The sequence below is a fragment of the Peromyscus maniculatus genome, chromosome 12 (assembly GCF_049852395.1).
Source record: "Peromyscus maniculatus bairdii isolate BWxNUB_F1_BW_parent chromosome 12, HU_Pman_BW_mat_3.1, whole genome shotgun sequence".
NCBI classification, from domain to species: domain Eukaryota; kingdom Metazoa; phylum Chordata; class Mammalia; order Rodentia; family Cricetidae; genus Peromyscus; species Peromyscus maniculatus.
Window position 1 is genome coordinate 68,544,730 of NC_134863.1, and position 27,051 is coordinate 68,571,780.

The 27,051-nt window shown below is 34.9% G+C and overlaps 1 protein-coding gene across 1 annotated transcript in view; it reads right to left on the minus strand.

The window, feature by feature from the left end:
- Tmprss15 (transmembrane serine protease 15) overlaps positions 1–24,658 on the minus strand; it is a 106,943-nt gene extending 82,285 nt beyond the window's left edge. The window contains exons 1-7 of the mRNA XM_042258926.2: positions 24,511–24,658; positions 21,513–21,643; positions 21,190–21,257; positions 12,280–12,431; positions 7,108–7,152; positions 4,974–5,009; positions 3,792–3,836 (exon numbers count right to left, since the gene is read on the minus strand). Of these exons, the coding sequence (XP_042114860.2) occupies positions 3,792–3,836; positions 4,974–5,009; positions 7,108–7,152; positions 12,280–12,431; positions 21,190–21,257; positions 21,513–21,643; positions 24,511–24,658 (625 nt within the window). The remainder of the gene's footprint in view (positions 1–3,791; positions 3,837–4,973; positions 5,010–7,107; positions 7,153–12,279; positions 12,432–21,189; positions 21,258–21,512; positions 21,644–24,510) is intronic.
- Between the last annotated feature and the right edge of the window lie 2,393 nt (positions 24,659–27,051).

Genomic DNA, 27,051 nt, shown 5'->3' on the forward strand with positions numbered 1-27,051 from the left:
TGGCAAGAGATGGAATATATTTGCTGATATGACAGAAGGACATGGAAATAAGATACAGAGAAAGGTCTAATTTATCTAGTCGTGATGATACTGGGGGCATGTCACAAAAGAGTGAAGAAGGCTTCGAAGTAGGAAAACAGTCTTTCCTCCAATGAAGACCACAATATACTTGCTAATGGATAAAATCTCTACAGCCCTGGCTTGAGCAGTTCAATCAAGGGCACAATTCTTCCTAGATGCTTTTGGCCCACCAATCATGAACTTCACAAAAACTGCACATTACTTTTTTTCTCCTCTTCAATCCCAACTTTGACCACACAGTGGATTAGTGGCAAGATGTTGCATTTTGTGTGAAATAGAGAAAACCCACAGTACTGAAACTTTCATGTTTCTGAAATCGTTGCCTGCTCTGTCAGCAACAAAGGACTACTGTGTAGGAAGCCTTCAAGCACACGAGCAAGTGCCCCCAAAGAGCCCCTCCAGGCATACTGCAGCGGCCAAGAAATCAATCTGTGTAATGTGGCCTCAGCTCCTGTCGCTCCCTTCTAGTGCTCCAAATTGGTTAGTAAAACTTTACAGTAATTGGCAACAAAGGCAGCTGAACAAAAGAACATAACCCACATGGACTTTTTACCTGTTATCGTATAAAAATTCTCTTTGGCAGAATTTATTATAGTACTAATGCCGAGTATATGATGCATGTGTTTGTTGATTTTTCTCAAACTCTGTCTTCAAGGCATATAAAAATGGGAATAAACTTAACATCCCTGAAAGACATATTCATAATAAATTACTGCTTGGAAACTGCAGTTTTCAAGTTTAATTGCCTTGTTCCTCCCTATAAATCTATAGTGTCTTGCTGTATGAGAGGAATAAATGAGGTATGATTCAGGACTCATGTGCTACATGAACTTAATGCAAAGGAGAATATGATATTTAACTACCTAGTTATCTTTCAATAATTCCTTATGAATTAATTAAAGCAATTCAGTGAAAGGAAATAGTCAAAAATAATGTTTTGTTGTTGCACAAGTTGCTGGATATAAATGAGCACCACCAATTTGAAATCATATTTGAAATCTAGTATTGGGAAAAAACTCTTTCTTTTATAATAATATGCAGCTGCTGCTATTATAATTGTTACTATTTTGATGTAAGTCATTAGAAATAGGGTGAAGTTACCTAATTGGTTCTGACCTCCTCTGTGTGAGTTGCTGGGCTGTCCACTGTGAAATGGTATATGAATCTCTTCTCTTTTTATTTTTAGTCTACTTTGTTATTACAAGAAATATTCAGGAACAGTCTCAGGCATATATTTGAATATTTATATTCTATGTATATTCTGTGTATAAAGTTCGAAGATACTATGTAGCTTTGTAAGTATGCAAGGAGTAATTGGTAGAGTTAGTCAGTGAGGAAATTGAACCATGCCTTACCAAGAATGAATACTTTTATACAACTTTTTTATGTGATACTAAGAATTATAAATTAGAGCTTAGTGTATGCTTAGCAAGTTCAGCACAAGATACACCTCAATGTTTATCATACTTCTTCACCTTTATTTTGACTATCACTTGCTTATTTTTAATAAGAAAGATAAGCCCAAGTGTATGTTGACCATATTCTTGTAACTCAAATGATGGGGTATTTGGATTTGTTTTCTTTACCCTCTTTTTCCTTCGGACTGAAGGCACTGGGCATACACTCAACTTGGTTTCACTATTGTTTGACTGTTTTCTTCAACACAGTTCAGGAGAAAATGTTCATAGCTTCCTTTTTGTTGTGATATTCCTAGTGTTTATTGTCTACCCCTGAGTCATTTCATGGATTTCTCTTATAATATTTTATGCCTCTAAATGGATCTCAGTAACTCAGTTAGATGAATCATGTAATGAGTCTGTAAACTGACGAGTGGGAAAAGGGACACTAATTTACAGGCTTGTTGCTTATTTTAAGGTTTCTGGATGAATGTCTTGAAACATTTTAGCTACCTTTTCAGCTTAGATGAATGAAATTAAATTATCAAATGAGTTTTTTCAAAGTAAATTATTATTATTAATGGAAGTTGAACGTATAAAAATGTGGGTTTTGGAACTTTTAGTGTTCTTCATATTGCAAAAATGAATGTGGGCTACATGACCATTTTCCATATGTAGGGCTGCTCTGTGGCTGTGCCTCAACATAACTGTGGGTACGGCCACAGTGTTATGAACTTTCCATGGGCTCTGGGGTTGTTATTATTGGTGGCGATGAATCATTTTAATTAATGAATCATGTTTTAATTTGCATTTCAAACATTGCACCAGTATACATTATATAAGAATTATCAATTCTAACTAAGAGGGACTATTTATAGTTTCAGAAATATTGTTCTGCTATGATTGTAATCTGAGATATAAAATTTAGTGAGATAAAAGAAGAACTGAGAAAGTACTATAATAGTAGAATTCCATGTCCTTCATAACAGCATGATACAATCATTTGCCTTGCCACTCCATGTTACCTGGGACATGAGTCACCCTTTTCCAGTGCATCCATGCTATATACACTACTCATCCATAAGTCACTAAAAAGTTGTCATTACACATTGCTTTTGAGTTACACAGCTTACTTAGTAGTGACTTATATTTAACAACTGACCCAAAACATAAGAAATCACAACACTTAAACTTTGGATAGGTCATTTGAATATCATAAGGTTGTTTCTAAAATGCAAAGGTAAGTTTATCAGAATAATATACATGTATGCATAAGAGAAGGGTTATTTTTCCATATACAGTAGTTTACCCCTTGATTAAGACAATCATTATCAGAAATGTAATATAAAAACTGCATTTAATACAGCCAACGTACTAAAGACTGATTGGGGAAGGGCAACATGGCTCAGAGTAAAGACACTTGCTGTCAAGCCTGATGATTTGAATTTGATCACTGGTTGGACCCACACGTGGAATAAGAGAACTGACTCTCGCAAGTTGTCCTCTAGCTTCTACGTGTGCACTATGATACACATGCCCTTGTACTCATGGGATAAATAAATTGATAATATAAGAAAATAACATCCTGGGAACTATCTTATATTACACTCTTACTAAAAAAAAAGACTTAATGAATCCAACAGTACTTTATTACTGATTTATGACAGTGCTACATTTATAGAACATCCCTAAGTTGTATGTAGAGAATACAGACATAAGAAAAGAAATCTCAATATCTGATGAAACTGGCATCCTTATGAGAAAACACTTCAGGTCTAGTGGTTACATCCCTGGCAGGTGGCAATAACCATAGTTTTTAAAAATCAGAATGCAAGAGTAAAGTCAGACAACCAAGGTTATTAGCCTCCAATATGCAACCATGTTTGTGAAATTTTATGCTTCAACTGCGAATTATTAAGTCCAGTTTTTCTTCTTTAGAGAGTATTATTAAACTGCTGAAGCATCAGATAATTTCCAAGTATTGGTGAAAATGCAAATATAAAAATAATACTACTAAGACTCACTTGAAGTCACCCTAGAAGTCCTGACTATTAGTTTATCTGCAAAAATAGGTAAAATTAAAATAATTTATATATTTTAAGTGGATTTTAGCTATTCATTATTTATTCCCACTGCACAATATTTTACCTTGACACTTTTAGCTTATTATAAATTATGAGTACATGTTAATTTATTATATATAATTTTATGCAAATATAGAGATATAAATTTATTTTAATTTTTACATCTATTATCAATTGACAAACAATTGTGCATATGTGTGGCAATCAGTATGACACTCTAAGAACAAACCTGAAGTTGTTGCAGCAGTCACTGTTGAGAAGTTTCCCGAAGATTCTAGAAGGAAGCAAAGTTGATTTGCTACTTGGGCTTATGATTTAAATTTATTGTAAAACATGGTTACAGTTTGGGTAGCTTTTCATATGTCACTTGGGTTGTTGTTGATGTGGCTTTTGTAGCACTTATTGTAGATATGTGATTAAGACTGACCTGAAGTTGCCAGCGGACTGCAAAGATAAGTGATATTATAATAATATCACATATTTTAATAAAATGTTATGTGTATACTGTTTCATGTTTCATCCAATGGGGCTGGAGAGATGACTGAGCAGTTAAGAGGACTGGTTCCCATTGCAGAAAACCTAGGTTCCCTTCTCATCACCCATACCGTGGTTCACATCCATCTATGACTCCAGTTCCCAGGGATATAGTACCCTCTTCTGACCTCCATGGGTACTAGGCATGCACTCAGCATGCATACAGATAAGCAGACAAAACATTCATTCATAGAATATAATAAAAATGCATCTAAATATAATATTTCATATAATTTTAGCTTATTGTGAATTATTAGTGTATATAAACTCAGATATGACCTTTGTATCTAGATCTAAAGATAATTATTTTATGATTCTTAAAATTTGTCTTACAACTATTAAATAGTTGATGAACAATTGTGCACATTTATATGGTACAATGTGATGTGACCTTCATTGTGCTGTTAAGGACTGAGCCCACCTCAGGTCAATGCAGGAATTGTTGCTGTAAGAACCCAGGATGCTTAAAGAATGTAAAACTGATTTGACAATTGATTTTAGCACAGTGGTGGCACATGCCTTTAATTCCAGCACTCAGGAAGCATGGGAAGCTGGATCACTGTGAGTTTAAAGCCAGCCTGGTCTACAAAGAGTTCCAGAACAGCCAGGGCTACATGGAAAAACCCTTCTTGAAAAGTCAAAATAATAATTAATAATAATAATAATAATAATAATAATAATAATGCAAAAGATAATTTTGTTCTTCAGTTTTTAACATGTTTGTTTCTAGACTTCTATAAGTGAACCATAACAGGTGCGCACACACACACATACACATATGCACACACATGTGAACATAAACATGTATGCACACATGCACACACATTCCCACAATCAAATCATAAATAAAATAAATAATAATATTATTAAAGCTGACCTGAAGTTGTCATAGAAGTGCTGGTTGTCAGTTTATCTGCAAAGATAAGTGAGATTAAAATGATTATTATGTATTTTAGTCTGGTTATACACAGACTTTCTCATAAATAAATAATTTATTTTTATATTTCATCTAAGAAAGTTTCAGCTTATTAGGATTTAATACTTATTTATGTATCTGAATCTAAGGATAAGCCTTTATGCTTTATTGTAATGTTTTACAATTATTTTAGTTTAAGATAATTTTGCAATTTATGGGATTCAATGTGATGTTTTTGATACATATCTACACAGTGAGATGATTAAACTAGATTAATGGGACAAATTTATCAGTTCATGTACTTATTTTTTGTTGATTTTCACAATATTAAAATGTAGTTTTAGACTTTTACCTACTCTTTTTTTTTTTTCAAATAGAGGATGTTATTCAATGGCCATTAAGTAAACACCAGGATTCACTAATTCGTATACCAATGAGCTAAAAGGTCCTATATTTGATACAAGTGGGGGTGTGCTTAAACCAGAAGATGAGAAATAAGAGAGAACTTTTTATTTTCTGAGACTGACACAACCTTTGTGACCTTGGGCGTATTATTTGTTCTTTATTAAAAAGAAAAAAAAGATGTACTTGTTTTTATTTTATGTGTGTAGGTATCTCACCTACTTGTATATTTGTGCACTGTGTGTGTGTGTGTGTGTGTGTCTGTCTGTCTGTCTGTGTCTGTGTGTGTCTGTGTGTGTACAGTGCCCAGGGAAGGCATTGGAGTCCCTCGACATGCAGTTATGGATACTTGTTAACGATAATGTATATGCTGGGCCCCAACTCTAATCTTCTGCCAGAGCAGTAGGCACTTTTAACTACCTAGCTGTCTTTCTGTTTTCCTATTTATTCTTTTATGTCTTTTTCAGTGTGAAAAATGTTACTTCCATAATGGGAGTTCCAGAAAATTAAATGATGTAATTATTGGTTCAAGTATGTACTGTATAATACTTGTCTCAAATATTGTGGAAATGTCATGATTATGGAAAACACTAAAAGCGTTATCATTATGAGCTTATGACAATTGCCATTTCTTAATGATATGTAGATAAGATTGACATTTAGGATAACTTTTGCAATATTCAGGGGAAGATTAGTAATCATATAATTTCAGAATGCTGATTTCAAAGAATTTATAAAACAAAGTGGTCGTTAGATTTGGTAGTTATGAATTTTCAGATTTTTCCGGTTGCTTTTTAAATACTTTTCTCATTAGAGATTACATTTACATTTTAAGATAACTAGTGTTCATTGTAAAAAAAAGTTTAATATTTTTTCAAAAAGAATTCTTCTAATAGTGATGTTACCTTGATTAGACATGAAGAAGTTCTAAATACTATGAGCAGGGATTGAAATCGAAATAAAAGAGACAGTGACAGATGACGAAGAGAATATGTTAGCACTACAGTTTGTTTTTCTTTTTCCAAAAAGAGTGGAATATATCTTTTTCAAATAATTGTTTTAATGGTTTTATCTCCAAGGCCTCATGACATGGGTCAGCTGTGGAATCATACACACATCGTATAAAGTTTAAAACAAAACAGGAGTATTGAAATCCGAGATATCAGTACTTGGCAGAAGTAAGTTGGTATTAATATTCTCTGCTATCTGACTCTTAACTAAAATACAACTTTTATATTTTAAAATGAAGACTAAAGATCATACCAAGGTGCAGACATAAAATGTGTTCTATTCTAATGTCATGAAGGGTTGAAGAGCGCTGAGTGGTGGGCAGGCAAAATGGCTTTGTCAGGAAAATGCCTGTCATGTGAGCATGAGGAACTGAATTGGGATTCCCAGGACCCTCCTAGAAACCTCAGGTCTGGTTGTTTACATCTGGAATCCCAGAGATCAGGTGTGATGGAAGACAAGTGGATCCCCAGAGCTTGCTGGCCAGGCTGTCTGGCCAATATTATTGTTTCAAAATACAAGGTTTGAAGCACTGATGGAAGACAGCATTCTTCAACCTCAGGTCCATACATATTCACAGACATTACTGTGGACTCCTATGTAAACACACACACACACACACACACACACACACACACACACACACACACGCACACACACACACGTTATAAATACAAATACTGACCTGAAGTTGTAACAGGCAATGCTGTTGAGAAGTTATCCAAAGATGCTAGAAGAAAGCAAAGATGATTTTATACTTGACTTTGTAATATAACTGCATTATAAAAAAACATTGAATACAGTTTGAATACATCTTCAAAGGGCATCTGATCTTTTGATTTCCAGTTTACTTGATATAATGCTCTTTGTTATGTGGCTATGATACTTTAGATATGTTTTAGTAACTGCATAACCAGTTTGGATAATTTGCCTAAGCTAAGTTTGCTTTGTTTTGTGTTAATTCAAGAAAAGTACCTAATCACTTATGCTATAGTTACATGGAATAGTTTATATTCAACTAATATAACATTATCTATGAGACCTTGCCATTCCTAGGACTAATAATAACAAATTTAAAATAAAGTATATTTGAAAAAATGCAAAATGCAAATGTTAACATAAATATCTACAATTAAGCTTGGTGCTGTGTTTATAGATGTTTTAAGACTTCTCAAAAATCAAATATAGCATAACTTTGATTGGAGAATATCCCTGTAACAATGAGGTTTGTGGTATGTGTAAGACAGACTACCGTCTGATTTTTGTTTTAATTTGGGGTTATGGATGCTTCTTGGGTGTATGCACAAGGAATGCTCTGTCATACCACCACAATGATACTTGCTTAACTATGTTCATAGCCGGATAATTCATAATAGCCAGAACCTGGAAACAATGTAGATGCCCCTCAACTGAAGAAAATGTGGTATGTATACACAATGGAGTACTACTCAGCAGTTAAAAAAAAAGGAAAAAAAAAACAATGACATCATGACATTTGCAGGCAAATGGATGTAATTAGAAAATATCATCCTGAGTGAGGTAACTTAGTCTAAGAAAGACAAACACTGTATGTACTCACCCATAAGTGGACACTAGATGTAAATAAAGCAAAGGATCATCAGACTACAACCCACAACCCCAGAGAAGCTAGGTAACAAAGAGGACCCTAAGAGAGATGCATGCATTGCCCTGGGAAGGGGAAATAGATGAAATCCACATGAACAAAATGGGGATGAGGGGTAGGCAATGGAGGGTAGGGCATGGGGGATGAGAACATAAGGGAATGGGACCGTCAAGCTGGAACAGGGATGGAGTGGGAGAGCAATGAAAGAGGTATCTTGATAGAGGGAGACATCACAGGAATAGGGAGAAACCTGGTGCTATGGAAGTTCCTAGGAATCCACAAGGATGACCCCAGCTTAGACTACAAGCAATAGTGGAGAGGGTGCCTGAGCTGGCTTACCCCAGTAATCAGATTGGTGAATACCCTAACTGTCATCATAGAGCTCTCATCCAGTAACTGATGGAAGCAGATGCAGAGATCTACAGCCAAGCACCAGGCCAAGCTCCAAGAGTCCAGTTGAAGAGAGAGAAGAGGGATTCTATGAGCAAGGGGCATCAAGATCACGATGGGGAAATCTACAGAGACAACGGAACCAAGCTAGTGGGAACTTATGAACTTTTGACCAACAGCTGTGGAGCCTCCACGGGACTGGACTAGGCCCTCTGCATGAGTGAGACAGTTGTGTAGCTTGATCTGCTTAAGGTGCTCCCTGACAGTAGGATCAGGATGCATCCCTGGTGCATGAGCTGGCATTTTGGAGCCCACTACCTATGGTGGGACACCTTGCACAGCCTTGATGCAGGAGGAGGGGTTTGGACCTGCCTCAACTGGATGTAACAGGCTTTGCTGACTCCTCATGGGAGACCTTACCTTTTGGAAGGAGGGAAATGGGGAGTGGGTTGGGAGGGGGAAGAGGTGGGAGGAAGGAAGAGAGGGAGATCTGTGGTTGGTATGTAAAATGAATAAAACATTTCTTAATAAAAAATTGGAAATAAAAGAAAGGTAGCTGAGCAATCTGTAGGGAGAGGACCTTAATCAGCATTCCTCCATGGTCTCTGTTTCAGTTCCCACCTCCAGGTTCTTGCTGTGTGCTCCTGCCCTGAGCTCTCTTTGTGATGGATAAGCTGTAAACTGAAATCAACCCTTTCTTCCTCAAGTGGGTTTTGGTCAGGATTTTGTCACAGCAACAGAAAAGTAACTGGGAACAGTATTTGCTAAGATCTTTTTTCTTTCTGAGAAAGCTCTCAAACATTCTGGGAGTCAGGAAACAATGCATCAGAAGTCGCTATAAATAAATACTTTGCATTCAGACACACTGTGAGGAAACTATGGAGATCTGCCAGAAATAAACGAAACAAAACAAAACAGACTAAAGTCAACTCAAGAGGATATGATTTTCTTTAATCAGTGATTTTTTTTTAAACCAATACATCTCATCCTCCAGGTCATGCAAGTATATGGAATCATAAAGATTAATTTTAGGATATCTGTCAAATAGTTTATCAAGGAAACTATCAACATGAACACACATTAAAGTAAAGAGGAAAAAAATTCTTAGAAGAAAATGACTTGAATAAAATCAAGTATTATCTTCCAGTGATAGAATCATTATAAGCAAACTCTAGTTGATGACTAATAAGAAAGGCATTATTCTCAAAATGCCTAGATCAGAGTCCTGCAACAGTTGTAAGCAGTATATGGCAGGCAATTTACCAAAGTCCTCTGCAGTTTGGTCTTTTACTTTGCAAAATGAGAATGGTAAAATGATTGCATAACAATTTGTTAGATTTGGTTACAAAGTATTTTGATGGGTAGTATATCTGGTGTAGTTAATGATGAGTAATGATAATCTTCAGATTAACTTAATAACAAATCCAAAATATGCAGTGTCTGCTCTATAGGGTGTGTTTCAGGAAGGATGGCTTTAATTGGGACACATAGAAACTGAGCTAACTTCTTGGCAAACGATTCAGGATTAATTAGAGTGTTTTATTAAGGATTACAAGAGAGTGACTGGAAATTGTGCGTCCTGAACCAACTCTGTGAAGAAAATTATACTATACTAATGTGTCACAGGTATGAATCTATGATGACAAGTTTAAGCATAGTGTGGGACACAAACTTCTGCATGCTTGTGTAGAGTTAATGAAAAAGCAACCCTGTATTAACTGATTTTGTTCTTTACCAGCATATGAGAACTGATGGTGGTCACCCAGCTTGTCTCCACCACTTTTGGTGTGCATACTTAACTATTGTTATTATTTTGAATATAAGGGCCCTTCCATTATCAACAATCTGAATTCTGAAATATATTTAGCTTCATCATTTAGAGATAAGGCATTGTGAACATAGAAAAACAGAAAATTACTACTGTGTATAACTAAACTACTGTAAATATCTTTTTGAATTGAACTGAAGGAAGGGTATGAGAATAAAAAAATAGAATAACCTTAGTATATGTATTAATTCTAATTGTTCATGTGACAAGATAGCAATGGAGGAGAGATTCATGTACTCTCATGGCTTCAGAGGTTTCAGGCTATGGTGACTGGCTCAATTGCTTCTGGGTAAGTGATGAAGTAAGGCCGTCATGATGGAGGGAAATGCTTTAACATATCTGCTCACATACAGCTATGCTGAATGAATAAACGCTGAGGGATGGGGGTAGGAAGTGAAAAAGCAAGAATATATTTTGTCAAGGATATCATGACACTAGTTTTAAAGTAATAGCTCTCCACATACAGGGTAGTCTCCTAAATTGTATCCTGGAACACAGAAACAGCAGCAGACAACCTGACAAAATTCCTAACAAAGAGATTAATCTTATTAGTTGCTCTCATTTGCTTTCCTGTTGCTGTGATAAACAACATGACCTAAAGCGACTTGGACAAGAAAGTGTTTATTTAACCTGAAGGTTCCTAGTCATCGTCTATGGAAACCAGGACAAGAACTGAGGCAGAAACTGAAACGGAGGAGACAGGAAAAGCCTGCTTACTGCCTCCCTCTCATAGCTTGCCCAGCCACATTCCTTATACAACCCAGGCCCATCTCCCCAGGGTTGATCTCTCCTACATTAATTAGCAAGAAAATGTGCAGCATACATGAGCACAGGCTGATACAATGGAGGCAATTCCTCAACTGAGGTGTTTTCTGCTACTCAGATATCTTAAGCTGTCAACTGATGATAACTGTGACATTAAAGACACATACTTATATACATACATGTATGTAGGATATACATATATGTATATGTTATATGTGTGTATATGTATATATGTACATCTATAAGATATGTATGTATATATATATTATATGTATATACTACAAAGCTACATATAGTGACCTACTTTCTCCAACCATGCCCTCCTAATAGCCCACTTAACAAGGAGCTCATTAATGAGTTAACCCATTGGTTAATATAGCATTTTCCTGATCCAAGTATCTCCAAAGCATTGTATGAATGGAAGACCATTTTTTCAATAGGAACCTTTTAAGGGGAAACTTCACATCCAAACCCCAGAGATTCCATAGACATATTGTCTGGGTATTAGTTTAAAATTTATTTATTGCTTTGTGTAATTGTGTGTGCATGTGTGTTTGGGGGCATGATGTGTGAGCAGGGCATGCTGATGGAAGTTAGAAGACAAGTTTTGGAGTCAGTTCTTTCTTTCAGTTTTTGGTTCAGGGGATTTAACTCCAGCTGTCAGGTTTGCAGGGCTACCTGGTGAGCCATCTCCCTGATCTCTAGTGTTAGTTTTGACCCCGTGCTTTTCTCCTTTTGTGTATTCTTAGGATAACAATGCTCTACCGCTTTAAAAGGAAAGTTAACTTTTTCAATAGGAAACTGGATTAATTTTGGATAAAACTGGATAATTAAATTTGTTAATCCATCTTTTGTCTTCCTTTCAATTTCTAATTAGACATTTGTCCTTGCCACTTGGCTGGAACCTCATAAGGTCTGTGACTCAAACATAAATTCTCTAATTTGACTTTGTAATGAATGATTCCAGAAAAGTCAGAATACACTTGACCAACACATAGAATGTGACAAGACTCACAAACATCTATGCCCACTGACATTTTCAGAACCTTTTTTATATTTGATGGTTTCCAAAACTCCTCTCACTGATACTTCCCTTCAAATATTTCACTTTTCTCATGTAAATGTGCTACCTCAGGCGATCCGATATGCTCCTAAAGCCAAGGACGATTCTCCTGCCTCTTTCCTATATTGCTAGAATCTTAATTTCATAGCTTAATGATTCAAAGAAATCAAATAATGTTCACAGATACCTGTGATATCAATGCTGTTCAAATCAATATGGAGAATGACCAGTTGGCTGGATATGTTTGCTTCAATGCCTTGAATCAGTTCTTCTTTTACATTTTCATTTGACACCCACTGAGCAAAAAAAAGGTCAAAAAGGACTATAACGCTGCCATTTCTGCAAAGAAAAAAAATGACATAAGAGTAAAAAATCAAGCATCTTCAAGTGATTTATTCTCAGTTCAGGTAAAATGTCTGTGAAATTTGCTAGTTAGTTATCATGCCCTCCGTCCTCATTACACCAGTGTAAAGCATTATCAGCCCTGATCTGCAACACCTTTTTACAATATTTCTTTTCTAAAATAAAAAAGTAAAAATGAATATAGTAGATATTATAAAGCATCATCTTTCATTTACAATGGAAGGAAAGCCTTCCATATTGAAAACGTTCAAGAACAGAAATGCTAAAGTAAATCCAACATTGGAATCGGTGTTCAGTACGGCACACAGGAAAACAGTGCTATTTCCTAGTCCCCTGTGTCAAGTGAAACAGTGTCTCACCGTGTTCTGTCATTTTACCGTTTGAAGGGATGAAGTGTGTGAGCTTGCAATCTGTCTGGTGGATTCGTAGATCAAGGGAAATCTGACATCATTTCACGCTTGTTTCAAATAAACTATACAAATTTAAGAAGACCTGATATGAAGCCTCTGTGAACATTTGTATCTAGTTTTCTTTTTTCTTTTGTTTAAACTAAATTCTTAAAATATGTCTTGATTTGGAGGATAGAAAGACAAGAAACATACCTGGAATTACTGGACACTTAGGATATTTATTCTTTTTCTTTTTTTTTAAAGACATTTCTTACATATGGTCATCACAATAGAAAATTTCAACCCTGTGGCCTTACAGAATATTCTTCCCCTTTATTTTAACTCTCGCTCTGTATTTTGCATTTTAAATGGTATTTTCTTTTACATTGTAAAAAATATTAAAAGAAGAGTTCGTTTGGAAACAATAGAGGCACTTGAGAGATGTTGTTTTGTTTTCTTTCCCGCCTTTCTGTTAACTTCATGTAAGCTTCCTCTTAAGCTTACAACCACACAGGAAGGGAAACTCAAGCTCTGATTTTTGTTTTGTGCTGACAATTCTTAGTTTGAAGTTGACTCCTTAAGATAGATCAGGGAGAGTCAGCCCTGACATGGTGATGCTGATGCAAATACAAAGACCTTGGTGCTACTGATACTAACACAAAGACCTTGGTGCTACTGATGCTAACACAAAGACCTTGCTGCTGCTGAAGCTAACACAAAGACCTTGCTGCTGCTGCTGCTGCTAACACAAAGACCTTGCTGCTGCTGAAGCTAAAACAAAGACCTTGTACACATGCAACCTTGATTATCTCCGAGTAAATGAGCCTCTCCAAAGAAGGACTTTGTTAGCCCTGAATGATTTCATTATCTACCTGTCCTGCTGGAAACTAGAGTAAAAGTTATCTTTTCCTTCCATCATTATATACCAATGCAGGAAGTCCCTGGAAGACCACAGTAATTCATCATCTCACAGGACATGATGTCCCTTCTTAATGCTTGTGTTAGTATTCGGCTTCATAGTTCAGCAGGAATTATTTCTTTCCATGGAGTTGGTTTTCTCATTATTTAAATGACCAAGATACTTGGTTATAATCACCCCACACTTCACTTCTATAAGTTAGTTATCTGAAAATGTAAGCAAGATTAACAGTCCAATTATCTTCTTAAATCACAGTAACCAAATCTTATTAGTGGGACAGCACCTCAGTAACCATTCAGAGCTCTCAAATGTACACATGAAAGAAACTCTTGTCTTTAGTAAGGAATCAGTTTTTCACAGACACTTTTTCCAATCTGGTCTTCAACACTTGTTATGTTTTCTACACCAGCTAACCCCTGTTTTTTTTTAAATATTCATTTAATATTTTATTTTTTATTAATGTGTATGTGTATCTGTGGCAGGGGCATTGTGGTGTGCGCACACACGAGTGCAGATGCACCTGCAGGGCGGAAGAGGAAGTTGGATCCCCTGGTGGTTATGAGTCACTTGGGGTGGGTGCTGGGAACTAAGTTCTGGTCCTTTGCAAGAGCAAATGTCCTTTATACTATGTCCTTTCTCCAGAGCCCTGAACCCTATTTTTCTTATAGAGTAGCTCTCTATTTGTAAGGAATGAAGCTATCTTCTTTATCTGTTTCTCATGACTGAGTCCTTATCAATGGAACGTGAGAAGACTGGCAAAAGACTAATAGATTTCTGTTTTTAACATAAAATAAAAGTACTGAGAAGTACTGTTTTATTTGTTAGACTACTTTTATGCCTCTATGTAACAGCCAGAATTTGAGGACCATTTCAGGGTCCTCTGGGGATCATTAGGGTAGCCATAATTAAAAGCTGCATGCAGCATATTGGAAGAAAGTAAATACTTAAATCTCTTATGTTATTGTCAACAGACCGTTGAATTAATCTGCACAGAAAACAAGACTCTGTGAGAGGTCAGAAAAACCAAACAAAATGAAAGAAAAGAAAACAAACAAACAAAAAAATCCCTCTGCTTTTTAAGGTTTGGTTAATTATATACCTTGTTAATGAAAGTTAAAAACATGTTAATTGGCATACAACTTTCAGGTTTCATCCCATTTTTAGTGAAAAGGATGATGGAGACTAGATTGTCCTGAGCCTTCACACTGGCTAATGTTTTCTCTCTAGTTATACAAACATCAATACTTAGAGCAAGAGTGTAAACTGTATGCAGGGTTCTATAGCTTTTTATAACAGATGGGATAACCATGTCTCTGTTTCTTAGAAGCACTTGTTTAAAATTCCTACCCCTGTTTTTTCAACACTTTAGTGAACTATTCTTAAGGAAAGAAACTGATAGACATCATCTAAGAGACAGGTACATATATTTATTGTCTTGCAATGTTGTAAAGAATTTCACATATACATAGATGGGGAATTAGCTAGCCACTTGCAAGTTTTTGTTAGTCAAAAGAGAGAAAAATGTTTTGTTCAAATGCTTTCAATATGTACAGTTTCCTTTTTCTCCTCCTTCACCACCATTTCCCCTTTTCTCATCCCCTCTTTAATCCTTCCCCATTTTCTTTATGTTTTCAGGATCTATCCTCTTTGCCAAACACCACTGCTGAAGTATGAACTAAGAGCTGATAGGATTAAATATGGTTTAAAATAAAGCATGGATGCACAGAATCTTTTATCTACTGTCGTTGGTTCCACGGTTTTACTTTCTTTTTTGTTACACAGAAGATAATTTATATGATAATGAAATCTGTGTCTTCTCTATATACTTCCACATATTTAATTATACAGAAGCCTTGATTTTGTGTAGCTTGAATCAGGAAGTGGAAGACACAAGGTATTTGGGGCAGAGAAAATGCAGTCCTGAAATTTTCCTTCACTGGGTTGTAACTAACTGGAATTGTTCAACCTCAAGCATAAATGTGTTTGTATGAAGGATGTGTCTTTTTAGTTGTGAATTATATGTAGCACTTAATAATTTATATCTGTGCGGGTGAAAGTTCTATATTATAGATACACATACAATTGTATCCTTTACAATTTATTTTTGTATTCATTATAAATGTTGAGATAAGAAAGATATATAGCAGAAATCAAGGAAGCCATGATAAGTATTTGTGCTTCATCTCATAAGCAGGGAGAAACTTATTTTCAGTTGTTTATCAATGATTGGTATCCATGCTGTGAGATTTATTTTATTTATTAAGATAAATGTGAAAATCATTGCTTTAAGGAAAAATAATAGCCATTTTTATTTCAAAGAACTTGTTCTTAGTGGCAGAGTTTCAGAGTTCTCCTCTTTTTGTCTCTCCCTCTCTCCATTTAATTTTACAGCTAGATAAATCCTATCATTGTACAGAGAGATTGGATGTAATAGATCAAAATGTTCCTTATCTCATGTTTTCCTTAATGATACTGATAACCTTTACGTTTGCTGAATAAACACAGCTCTTTCCTTTGAGAACTTTGTGACTCATCTGTGTGCAAAGGGCAAACTTAAAGTACGCATTGCCGCAGAGGGCAAACAGCCCTTTATTGAAAGAGTCAACTGCTAATGCTCTGTGAGTCAAAACATTTTCCACTGAGCACAATAACAGTATCCCCAAAAGAGAGAAAAACAAATTTTTCTCTTCAGACTGGTTACACACACACACACACACACACACACACACACACACACACATTTTAGAAAGTGGCAAAAATACATGAAATCCTTGTAAAATAAGATAAAATAGATTGATGACTAAGTTTGCTGTTCGTAGTGATATATTTTGATGACACACATGTGAGGTCACTGAAATTGTATTATTTTAAAAATATTTATTGTTAGATATATGTTTTTCATACTGTTATGCAGAGGATAAATCAATCATTTTTGTCCCCTGATTTTACAAATCAAATAAGAATTGAAATGTTCAAGCCTAATAGTGGTTTTGCCCCTTTTCCTATGAGTATAGATATTCATTTGTGATTATTTAAGATAACCCGAAATTGACAGGATCAGACACAAGTGTGACAACTGGAATTTGAATCTCTAACATCCCCTAAGTGTGATACCAACACTTCGGAGGCAGAGATGCAGAACCCTGATAGCAAACTGGCTAGCTAGTCTAGGTGAATGGGTGCACTCTGGGTTCAAATGAAAGATTATAAATCAACACACACACACACACACACACACACACACACACACACACACACACACATACACACACACCATAAATTTAAATAGCTCTGAGTGTTTCCTTGTTCTCCTTCCCCTTCCCATATCTCCCTTTTCAGGTTATTAATGCAAAGAAAATGGCAAGACTCTGCCCTGCCTTCTTCCCACTAATGTTATTTGACCTTATGTCAAATCTGGGAATAGTTCTTTGGCACTGAATTGACCATCCCACCTTCCTTTAGTTTCAAGAACAGGGGATTCTGGGCTGGAAGGAGGGATCAGTTGTTAAGAATACTTTTTGCTCTTGCAGAGGATCAGGGTTAGGTTCCCAGAATCCACATGATTGTTCAAAACAATGCATCACTTCCAGGGGACCCAATGTCTTGTTTTGACCTCTGTGGTCAGATCCCATCATCTACTAAGGAGAGAAGCAAACTTCCATCACATCTTGAGGGTGGTATTTTGTATGATTACACAAAGTTCTGAATGAGCTGGGGAGAAAAGTGCTCACTCAGAAAAGTGTGTCGGTTAATCTTCCATGGAGATGTGACATGGAATGGTGCTTAGCAGTTGCTAAAATGTAAAGGAAGGACACTAAGGAGAAAAATGGGAGGCCAGTTGAAGGGAAACTACAGAAGAATGAAAGATGGTTGTAGGGAATATGCATAATGTCAGCACAGATGCTAAAAGTGTAGGAAGGATCTATGAAATTCAAACGAGTGCCTGAGACAGCACATAGGAAAACACCTGCATTTCCAGTGGCAATGTTAGAGAGTCTTCAGGAAACCCAAGGTATGAGTAGGAAGCGAAACTCAGCCTCTAAGGTGTCATACTACAGCCTCATCAGTGTCTGAGAATGCATAAAACCTGCCTTGGGCAGAGGGTCATAAAGCTTCTTTCTAGTAACTGAAATTAGAAAATACATAAGACATGGTGCTAAAAATGATTATTTAATGAATGGTTTTCTGATGTCCATAGCCACCTTAAACGTGGATTCCTAGTCTTTACATACACACTATTTAAGAGAATCAATTTTAGGTAGCATGAATGCTTTTCATTTGTAGAAATTGAGTGAACTTCCTTCTGAAGCTCTGACCATAATTCAGACCTAGCAGCCAGTCAAAGTCTAGGTGAAGTTATCTTAAGTCTTTTATATTTCCTTGGACCATTATACAATGAGTATGCATAATTATATGAATTGCCACTTGGTAACATTATTAGATATTTTAAATGTTGATACATCTCTTTAACAATATTTTCACTTCTTTGAAATAAGGATTTTAAACCAGCATCCTCATAGTACCTTCAGAGACTAATTATTACTAATTAATTAGTGGCTGCATATACTCTTCAGTCACTTCCTAGGTAACACTTTTAGGTAGAAAATTAAAAACTTTATTAGCATCCTAAATGTAAGAAAGTCAAGACAATGCTCTTGGTACCTCAGCACAAGAAAGAGAGAATTTCTTGATGGTGTTGGTTGTATGAACTCCTTAATAAAATTCTTCCTCAATATCTTTATTCTTAAAAACTTATAAATCATGTGGTTGAATGCAAGGCTTGCCTGTGACTTTCAGAAAAATAAGAGAAGTGGAAGTATAAATTGATATTCATTTAGTTATTGTCAATACAAAATATTTGTTTCAGCTTTTTATGGATATCTTATTCATTTCTTTTGTGTGTGGATGGACATGTATGTGTGCATGTTTTTATGTGTGGATATCTGAGTGTGTGGGTAGGAAGGGTACATGCATACACTGCACTTGGAGGCCAGAAGACAATCTCAGCTGTCCTCTCTCAGGATGCTTTCCACTTTTACTTTTGAGATAGAATCTCTAATTTTATGTGGGTCTCACTGATTTGAATTCTGGGTTGGTTAGCTGTCCAAAGAGGCCTGGGGATCTGATTGTCTTTACCACCCTACCCTGAGTATTACAAGCATGTGCAACCAAAACCCTCTCTGTTATGTAAATTCTGGACAATGAACTCAAGTCTTCAGGCATCCATGGCAAAGACTTCACTGACTGAGTTTTCTCTCCTATCACTACTGCCATTTTAATACAATTTTCGCTGATTCTTAAAACTATGTACCTACATTTGCGCCTTGGTATTATACTGCCCTCTACTTGTGCAATGTGCAGGACAGTAGTTCATACTTGAATGATTTTACTTTATTTTCTTTATACTTGATTTAGTTTTGCATTTCACTGTCTCTTTCAAAGCATGTGGTTTCCTTTGCAGAATAGCTGAGATATCTTCTCTGACTAAGCTGAAGATCACTTGGGGAAGATAGAAGAAACGCTGTTTCCTAGAGATTACAGAAAGACAAGGTAACAGCTGCTGTCACATCAGATTGGAGAAATAATTATAAATGTTTCAGTGGAAAGAAACATGACAGTAATGTATCACTCTGAGAAGGAAGTAAAAGAAAAAGGAAACAATGACAACAATTTTCATTATAAAAACAGACACAACTCCCTGTCTATGGCACTCTCCTCCCCAACAGAAACCTGTACAACACTCTAATATGTTGATATGTCTTTACATCATGTCCACAGTACAGTTAATGTAGCACCTCCATTATTGCATCTCCAATTTTTTCTGTAGCTTTTATTAGCAAAGCAATGTAGGATAAAAAACAAAACAAACCCTGCATCATATTTGATTTGAAACATAATATTAGAACTTCTGGATTGATCACCTCACATCAGACTTAGGCTTGATTCATTTAATTAATAATTTGATTTATTGTTCAAACAATTACTATAGGTTTCAGAGAAAATTTTCATTTATATAACTACACAGATAAGATTTAAGACACAATACATAGCAAAATAAGGTGCTTTTGCACTATTTTGATTATGGGTTCTATATTTTCCACAGTGTTTAATTCTCTGGATTGAAAATGAGGGGACTTTGAATACAGATTTTGCTGAAAGTTTTCATATAGACTGACTAATTTTCTGAAGAAGAAAGAGCAGGAGGGAGAAAAAAGCAAAGGATAGAATTTTCCAATAAAACATCAACTTTGGAAATGAACTGAGACATCCAGAGATGACTGAAGCCACTAAGAAAGATATACCCAAAACTGAAAAAAACAGTTTATGATGTGTGCGCCTTAAGGTTTACATTATATTGCTTTGTTTGTTGTTTTTAGTAGTGTTTTACACAAAAATTATTCATAAAGAACAGAAGTGATCTTTTGATACCTGTTTTCTCATCCAAATTGCCTTTGCCTCATTTTTTCTCATTTTAGTAACTTAAAAGTCTTTTTCATTTTTTCCTATTTCAGATATGAAAGATATTGCTCAATTGCCTATATTTGTATTTGAATTTTCTAGTCTTCGAGTAGAACACTCCTTTATCCTTTTTCTTTAACTTTTATAGATTCTCATTAGCAGTACAATCTTCTTTGCTAATAGTGCTGCTCATGAGTATCTCTGTTCCAAAGTCCCTTTGGTTCTCGCAGTTGATAAATCATTAGATTCGCTGTGACATAAGCAAGAAGACATGACAGGAAGTCCTTTAGTTTATAGTCACAATGATTCAACAGGTTAAATCTCATAGTAAATGTTCTTACAGGAAATGCTATATATAGAGAGTGTAGCTTAATATACCTACACACCAATACATACTGTAGATTGAAGTATTCATAGTGAAATAACATATTATCCTATTCATCTGAGACTCATTAACTTATTGAACATTGAAATTATAAGTATTTACTTATTTAGTGTAAGTGCAAGTGTGAGAGTGTGTGTGTGTGCCCACAGAAGCCAGAAGTGGGTAGAGGATGCTACAATCTCAGCATTGTTTCTCCAAGTACAAAAGTTAACACATCCCCTTTCTTTTTTGATTTACAATGTCAACAAACTAGGTGACATTATTTTACTGATAACTAAGAAGTTTCTTTCACATGTTCTTAACAAATTAAGCACTATATCACCATGTGCATATATTCAATTTTAATCCTTACACACATCTCCATAATTTTACCCTTCTAAGAGAAACAGGTTAGTATATTAATTATCAAGTATTACTATTATCTCTTACTAAAAAGGAAAAAAAATTCTGGAAAACATTTCCAAGTACTCACATAATGTTGGAAACATTTCTTTCTTCCTACACATAATGACACTACACATTTGAGCATAGTATTGGCCGGGAGCAATGTGCTATCAGAAGAATGGTTTCAAGTATACTCACTCAAATTGAAAAACCCTCGATTTCTTATATTCATTCTTCAGATTACTTGATTCAAAGATCTCATCTATCTAAAAAGATGAAAAATATATTAAATTGAATATTTAATGTTTTATCAACTTTTTATACAGAATGCAGGCAATCCATTTGTTTAGAATTGTGGAAATCTTCATGGTGGGTGGGTTCATACAATTACAAATTCTGAAAACGGCATGCATTTACCGATATTTTCTGAGCATAAAAATGTGGTGTATGAATCATTTGAAAAGGACTTAATAAAATAGATTATGAGATTTTAACCCAGCTGTGGAGAGACAGCCCCCTACCATTTGCTGAAGGTCAAAAGCAAGAACTTTGAAATCCACTGAGAGTCTGTCTTGTAAATTAGGATTGTATGTCACTCCCGATGTTATTGTAAATGTCCCTCTGACTTCATGACTTTTTCCAAGTTCTGCACCTAAATGAATTAATAGGAAACAAAGCCCCTGATTATGAATAGAAAAGAATATTGCATCCTAGCTTATGATATAGGGGCACAACACTCATTTGATATACTTTCCCTGTAATTATTTAATTCTTGCTTTTTCTTTGTAATCCTCCTTTTTCAAAACCAGCTACTCCCCTCTCTTTTTCCATTTTTACATGTCTGGTCATTTGAAAAGACTAAAAAGTATAGGCTTATTTTTCTCTCCCTTTGTTTCTTCCTCCTTTCTTTGAAGTCAAGCCATACATTTTTCCCCCATTTTCTTTTTAAATTGAGATTCCTGTTGGAAGTCACAGGACATAATCATACTTTACCAATTACGGGAAGTGATTCAGGAAAACATAGTGAGAAGTGGACCATTAAAAGTTATGTAGCTGCTGTTAGATGTTTCTTAGACCCCAAGCCTTCCGGACACTGCTGGCTTTCTGCATGTGAATTTCTGTGAAGATTTCTGTTCATGTGTAACTTTGAAACACAGCTTTGAAGCTACTTCTTACATCCTACTAATTATAAACTTGGCATGTACGACTTTTGGCATGAGACAGGAACTGTCTTCATTGGAGAAGTTTTTGAGAACAAGGTAGAAAATACAGTCTCAGTGGGAAAATAATGTAAGATGTGGTGAACAAATTAAACAATCCTTTATCTGAATATTTTCTTTGATACATATTTGTATTTAAAATGAATAACTCTGTCTTAAACTCACAAAACAATAAAAGCATTAGTCAATGCAATAATAACATTAAATAATTCTCACAATGGCATGATGTGAGAAGATTTTTTCTTTCCTTCAACAGGGAAATGGGGGATTAGAATCACATAATTTCCTAATGTAATAAAGATGAGCAATGATGGGGGTGAAATTTAAATATATGTTTGACTAACTATAACCTCCAAACTCTCCTGGGTACATAATTTTCCTGTCCAGAAAAATATTAAAGTGAATATTTCAAATTTCAATAAATTTCCATTTAGCTTAAAAAATATGTACCTTATTGTTATTTCTGTCATTTCCATTTTGCGAACAAGTTAAATTATATTTAAAACAATGAAAGAGTTAAGAGATGTCTGAATGAAGGAGACTAGGAGTCCTTTATTAGTATGTCTGTGTATGGAGCTGATCTGCATTTAGAAAGTTGATGGAGAAACCATCAGTGTGAAAAATATTACACCAAGGTGAATTTTTTAATAGAGATAATTTCTATGCATGCCCAAGAAAATAACAAGTTCAGTGAAGGCTATCTATGTATTCTATATAATTTTTACATTTTAAAATTGTATACATATACATATACATATATGTGCATATAACCATGATCAAAGGAAGAGGCTATCAATTTCAGAGTTGGGGTAATTCAGAGGATTTCAAGGAAGGGTATCAGGCAGAGGCTTGAGGGAGGAAACAAAGGATGAATATGATATTAATCTATTTCAATTAAAAATGTTAAAACTTTACAATATTTCCATAAATGCAAAAATTAAATAACTATAATACATTTGATTTCCACTAATGTATTATTATCAGTAAGTCAAATTTCTGTTTATTTTGAGTAATTACTCATTACATTGCATCAACATTTACAAATAATGTCCATATTATAGAATAAATAAATGACATATTCTTTATGAACTAAAAAAATTCCAGTAGACTGAAAATTATTTTTTCAAAAGTCATTTGTAGCATATAAATAAGCCTAAAACCACCACTTTTCTCAAGCCAAGTGAAACTTGTGTATTGCTCATACTAAGTACTTACAAATACTTATTCTTTATTTTAAAGGCAGATTCTCTCTAGATATAATATTTAAATCATCATGGATTATACTAAAATTATTTCTATAAAACTATAAATGCTTTTTATTACATTCAAATTCAAACATTATTAGTCTGGGGAAAATAGCTTATCCCAAAATACTTATTAAAATGAAGGTGACTCACAAGCAAAATCTCCTACTTGTGAGATTTTAGAGTTAATTTGCCTACATACAGTTCATCATTTTCAAATATAAATGAAATTTTATAGAAAAAAAAAAACTTTGCTACCCAGGCTATTGTGATGATTCTGACTTATTTATTTGTCTTCTAAGTCAGTAAGTGGTAATTAGGAGTTAAATCTTAAAATTGGGGTTCAGGTTGAAATCCGATGTCATCTATGTACCAAATGTTTCCAACTTAAGCAAGCTAGTTCTCAAGCTCTTTGTTTCAGATTCATAACATGAATAGTGAGACACCAATAAAATGAAGTCAAAGATTTGTCACATCATGACATTATATTTGAATGTCTTTGAAAAGCTTTTGGCCCATATTAGCATAGTTCTACACAATAATGTTTTAATTTCTTTCTTTTTTATTATCACATTACTCCTCGAGCAGAATGAAATTCTTATGTATCTATATTTATGTATTTATATTTGAATTTGTTTACTCAAATTTATTAGCAACATTTTAGGCCAAAAAACAGAATAAAGATATTATTTTATATAAATGGACAGTTGTGTTCATTTACTCTTCATATGTTTGAGCTTGTACAGTCCATGATATTTTAATATGTATATGGTTTCATTTTTATCACCATGAGTGTACAGGCTACGAAACCTACTCTATTATATACTGAAATGAAAAACTGAATATCATTTTGTAAAAATAAGTAAAATACTTTATTCCCGAATTTGAATTTGGGATTATTTGAAATGACATACCAACTGATTTTTGTTAATATTCTGTGAATTAAAGTCTCTAGAATCACTTAAATGAAACAAAAATATCCTGTGGTGTAGCCAAAGTAATGAATCAATTACAGCAAAGGTTGACTTAGAACCTTGTTTAAGTGCATGACTTACTTGTTTCTGATTCCTTGATTGCCAGCCAGGATACTGCAGTTAACCCAGCACTGAGCACCATGAGCATCACGAACAGAGCCGAGAGCATTGCTTCAAAAATGCTGATAGAATGACGTCCTGCAGCGTCCACATTTTTGTTTGACTTCATTTTTTATTTTTGAAAGATGGATAATTTAGAAACTATGAGAGACTACAGTTTTCCACATCAGCGAAACTGATACTTTAATACTAACTGTAAAGTAAAATCTCTCAAGTTCCTAAGGATTCTAAAGGCATCAAACACTCAAACTAGCATCGGCAGTCTTCAGGGTGCATGTGCTGTGTGTATCCCTCTGGAAATGATGGCTCCATACAGTCAGTATCAAAAGGGGTGGTTAATATTTAAGAAGATACAGTGAGTAAAGATGCCTAAAGTTGTAAATTGCAATCATGTGAACAGGCCATTTGTCAGGGTAAGAGAAATGAAATGCATGCCATAAACAAAAAAAGTTGACCCTTAATCTCCTTGAGAACTATTAAAAAATTTGAAAATGATGATAGACGAATTGTTCATTAGGGAAATACACTTGATATTTGCATAAGTGTTCCTAACAGATCAACCTTCTACCCTGTGACTCAGGTCATAATTATAAGTATTCTTCAGTAGGAAGGTAAAAACATCAAACCATAACATACATAGATGTATAGCATAGATGTATAGTGTCTTATTCTACTCCTCTATTTCTCCATTCTTACTTCCCCCTTTCTCTTATGTGTACGCATGGGTACATAGATATATTATTGAAATAAACAGAAGTCTTGTGAACTTTATGATGTCACTCTTGAAGTTATACAACATAAGGTAGTATTGATTTTACTTAAAGGAAAGTCCACTTAGGCATCATATGGCTACTCTACATGACATAAGCAGTTATCAGTTCCTGGGATTACTCATCCTAAGAAAAACAGAGTGTTTATTTCTATTTTAAGAAACTATGCTAGGCAGAGGAGACCTTGCTCATATAATTGTATACTTTATCATCTTAAGATAGAACAAGAGAACAGGTTAAAATGTCCTTAGCAGTAACTGTAGACCTGTGCTTTCCAGGAAAAAAATGAAACTTTTCTTATAATTAAAGTGGAGTGTACAGTTGGAACTTTTTTTTTAGCTTGCATAGTAATAAGACCAGTACATAAAGCAATCAATCAACTATCCAATCAATCAATTGTATCTACTTTATTTTGGAGTAAGCCATATACTTTTAATTCTGCTAGATAATATTGAGTACATGAGCTCTATTACAAGTATAGAAATGACACATAAAATACAAAATTGAAAATCCAAAGGGATATATTTAGGTTCAGATATAATACAAAAGTTCAAATTTGGAACCTACTTTTCATACTGGGTCACCTTGCCCAGCCTTAATACATGGGGATGTACTTAGTCTTACTGTAACTTGATATGCCATGTTTTGTTGATATCCACGGGACAACTGCCCTTTTCTGAACAGAAATAGGAGGAATGCTGCTGTGGATATCGCTCTATATAAATAACACACTGGCCATTGACCAGGCAGGAAGTATAGGCGGGACAAGGAGAGAGGAGAATTGAGGGAACAGGAAGAAGGAGGGAGAGACACTGCCAGCCACCGCCAGGACAAGCAGCATGTAAAGATGCCAGTAAGCCACGAGCCATGTGGCAAGGTATAGATTTATAGAAATGGGTTAATTTAAGATATAAGAACAGTTAGCAAGAAGCCTGTCATAGCCATACAGTTTATAAGTAATATAAGCATCTGAGTGATTATTTTATATGTGGGTTGTGGGACTGCAGGGCTTGGTGGGATCTGGAGAGAAGCCCTCCAGCAACAGAATGGATCAGAGGGGAGGGTGGAAACAGCAGGGCAGGGGGTGGTGTATGACTGGGAGGGACCGGGAAAACAGGAGGGCAGGGAAACAAAAAGAAAACAAATTCCTTTCACATGATATATATATATATATCTGAGTTTAGTGTGTGCAAATAAATACATGGAAGAATATCTTGTTAAAGACAATAATTTATGAAAGACAGTCTGAAATTAAACAAGCGCATGTGAGAACTAATATATCATGTCTTGAAATGTACAAAGCAAGCTATTAAAATAAAATCAGAGCCACCCTATCAGATAACAGCAGTCACTGCAGAGATGTAATGATGGGAGTGTAGAATCAGTGACGGATCAGAAATTCAACTCGATGTAGAACAAAGAGCCCAGAAATAACTTGATTTGTGCATGCGAAACATCATACATTAAACATAGTGTTATTGTTAATACATGAGGAAGAATCGCTATTCAAGGAATGGGACTGAGTTGATTTCTTATCCATCAGCAAAATAAATAAAATTAGATCATTATCTCACAGGCTTAGGATGAATAATTTCAAGGTGGAGTAAATATACATGAGAACTATATATAAATCCAGAAGAAAAATGTAGGGTTGTGTGACAGTTTCAATTGAGTTTTAAATAATAGCTTAAAACAGGGAGAATGATGCTGATAAATTTACTCAATAATAACT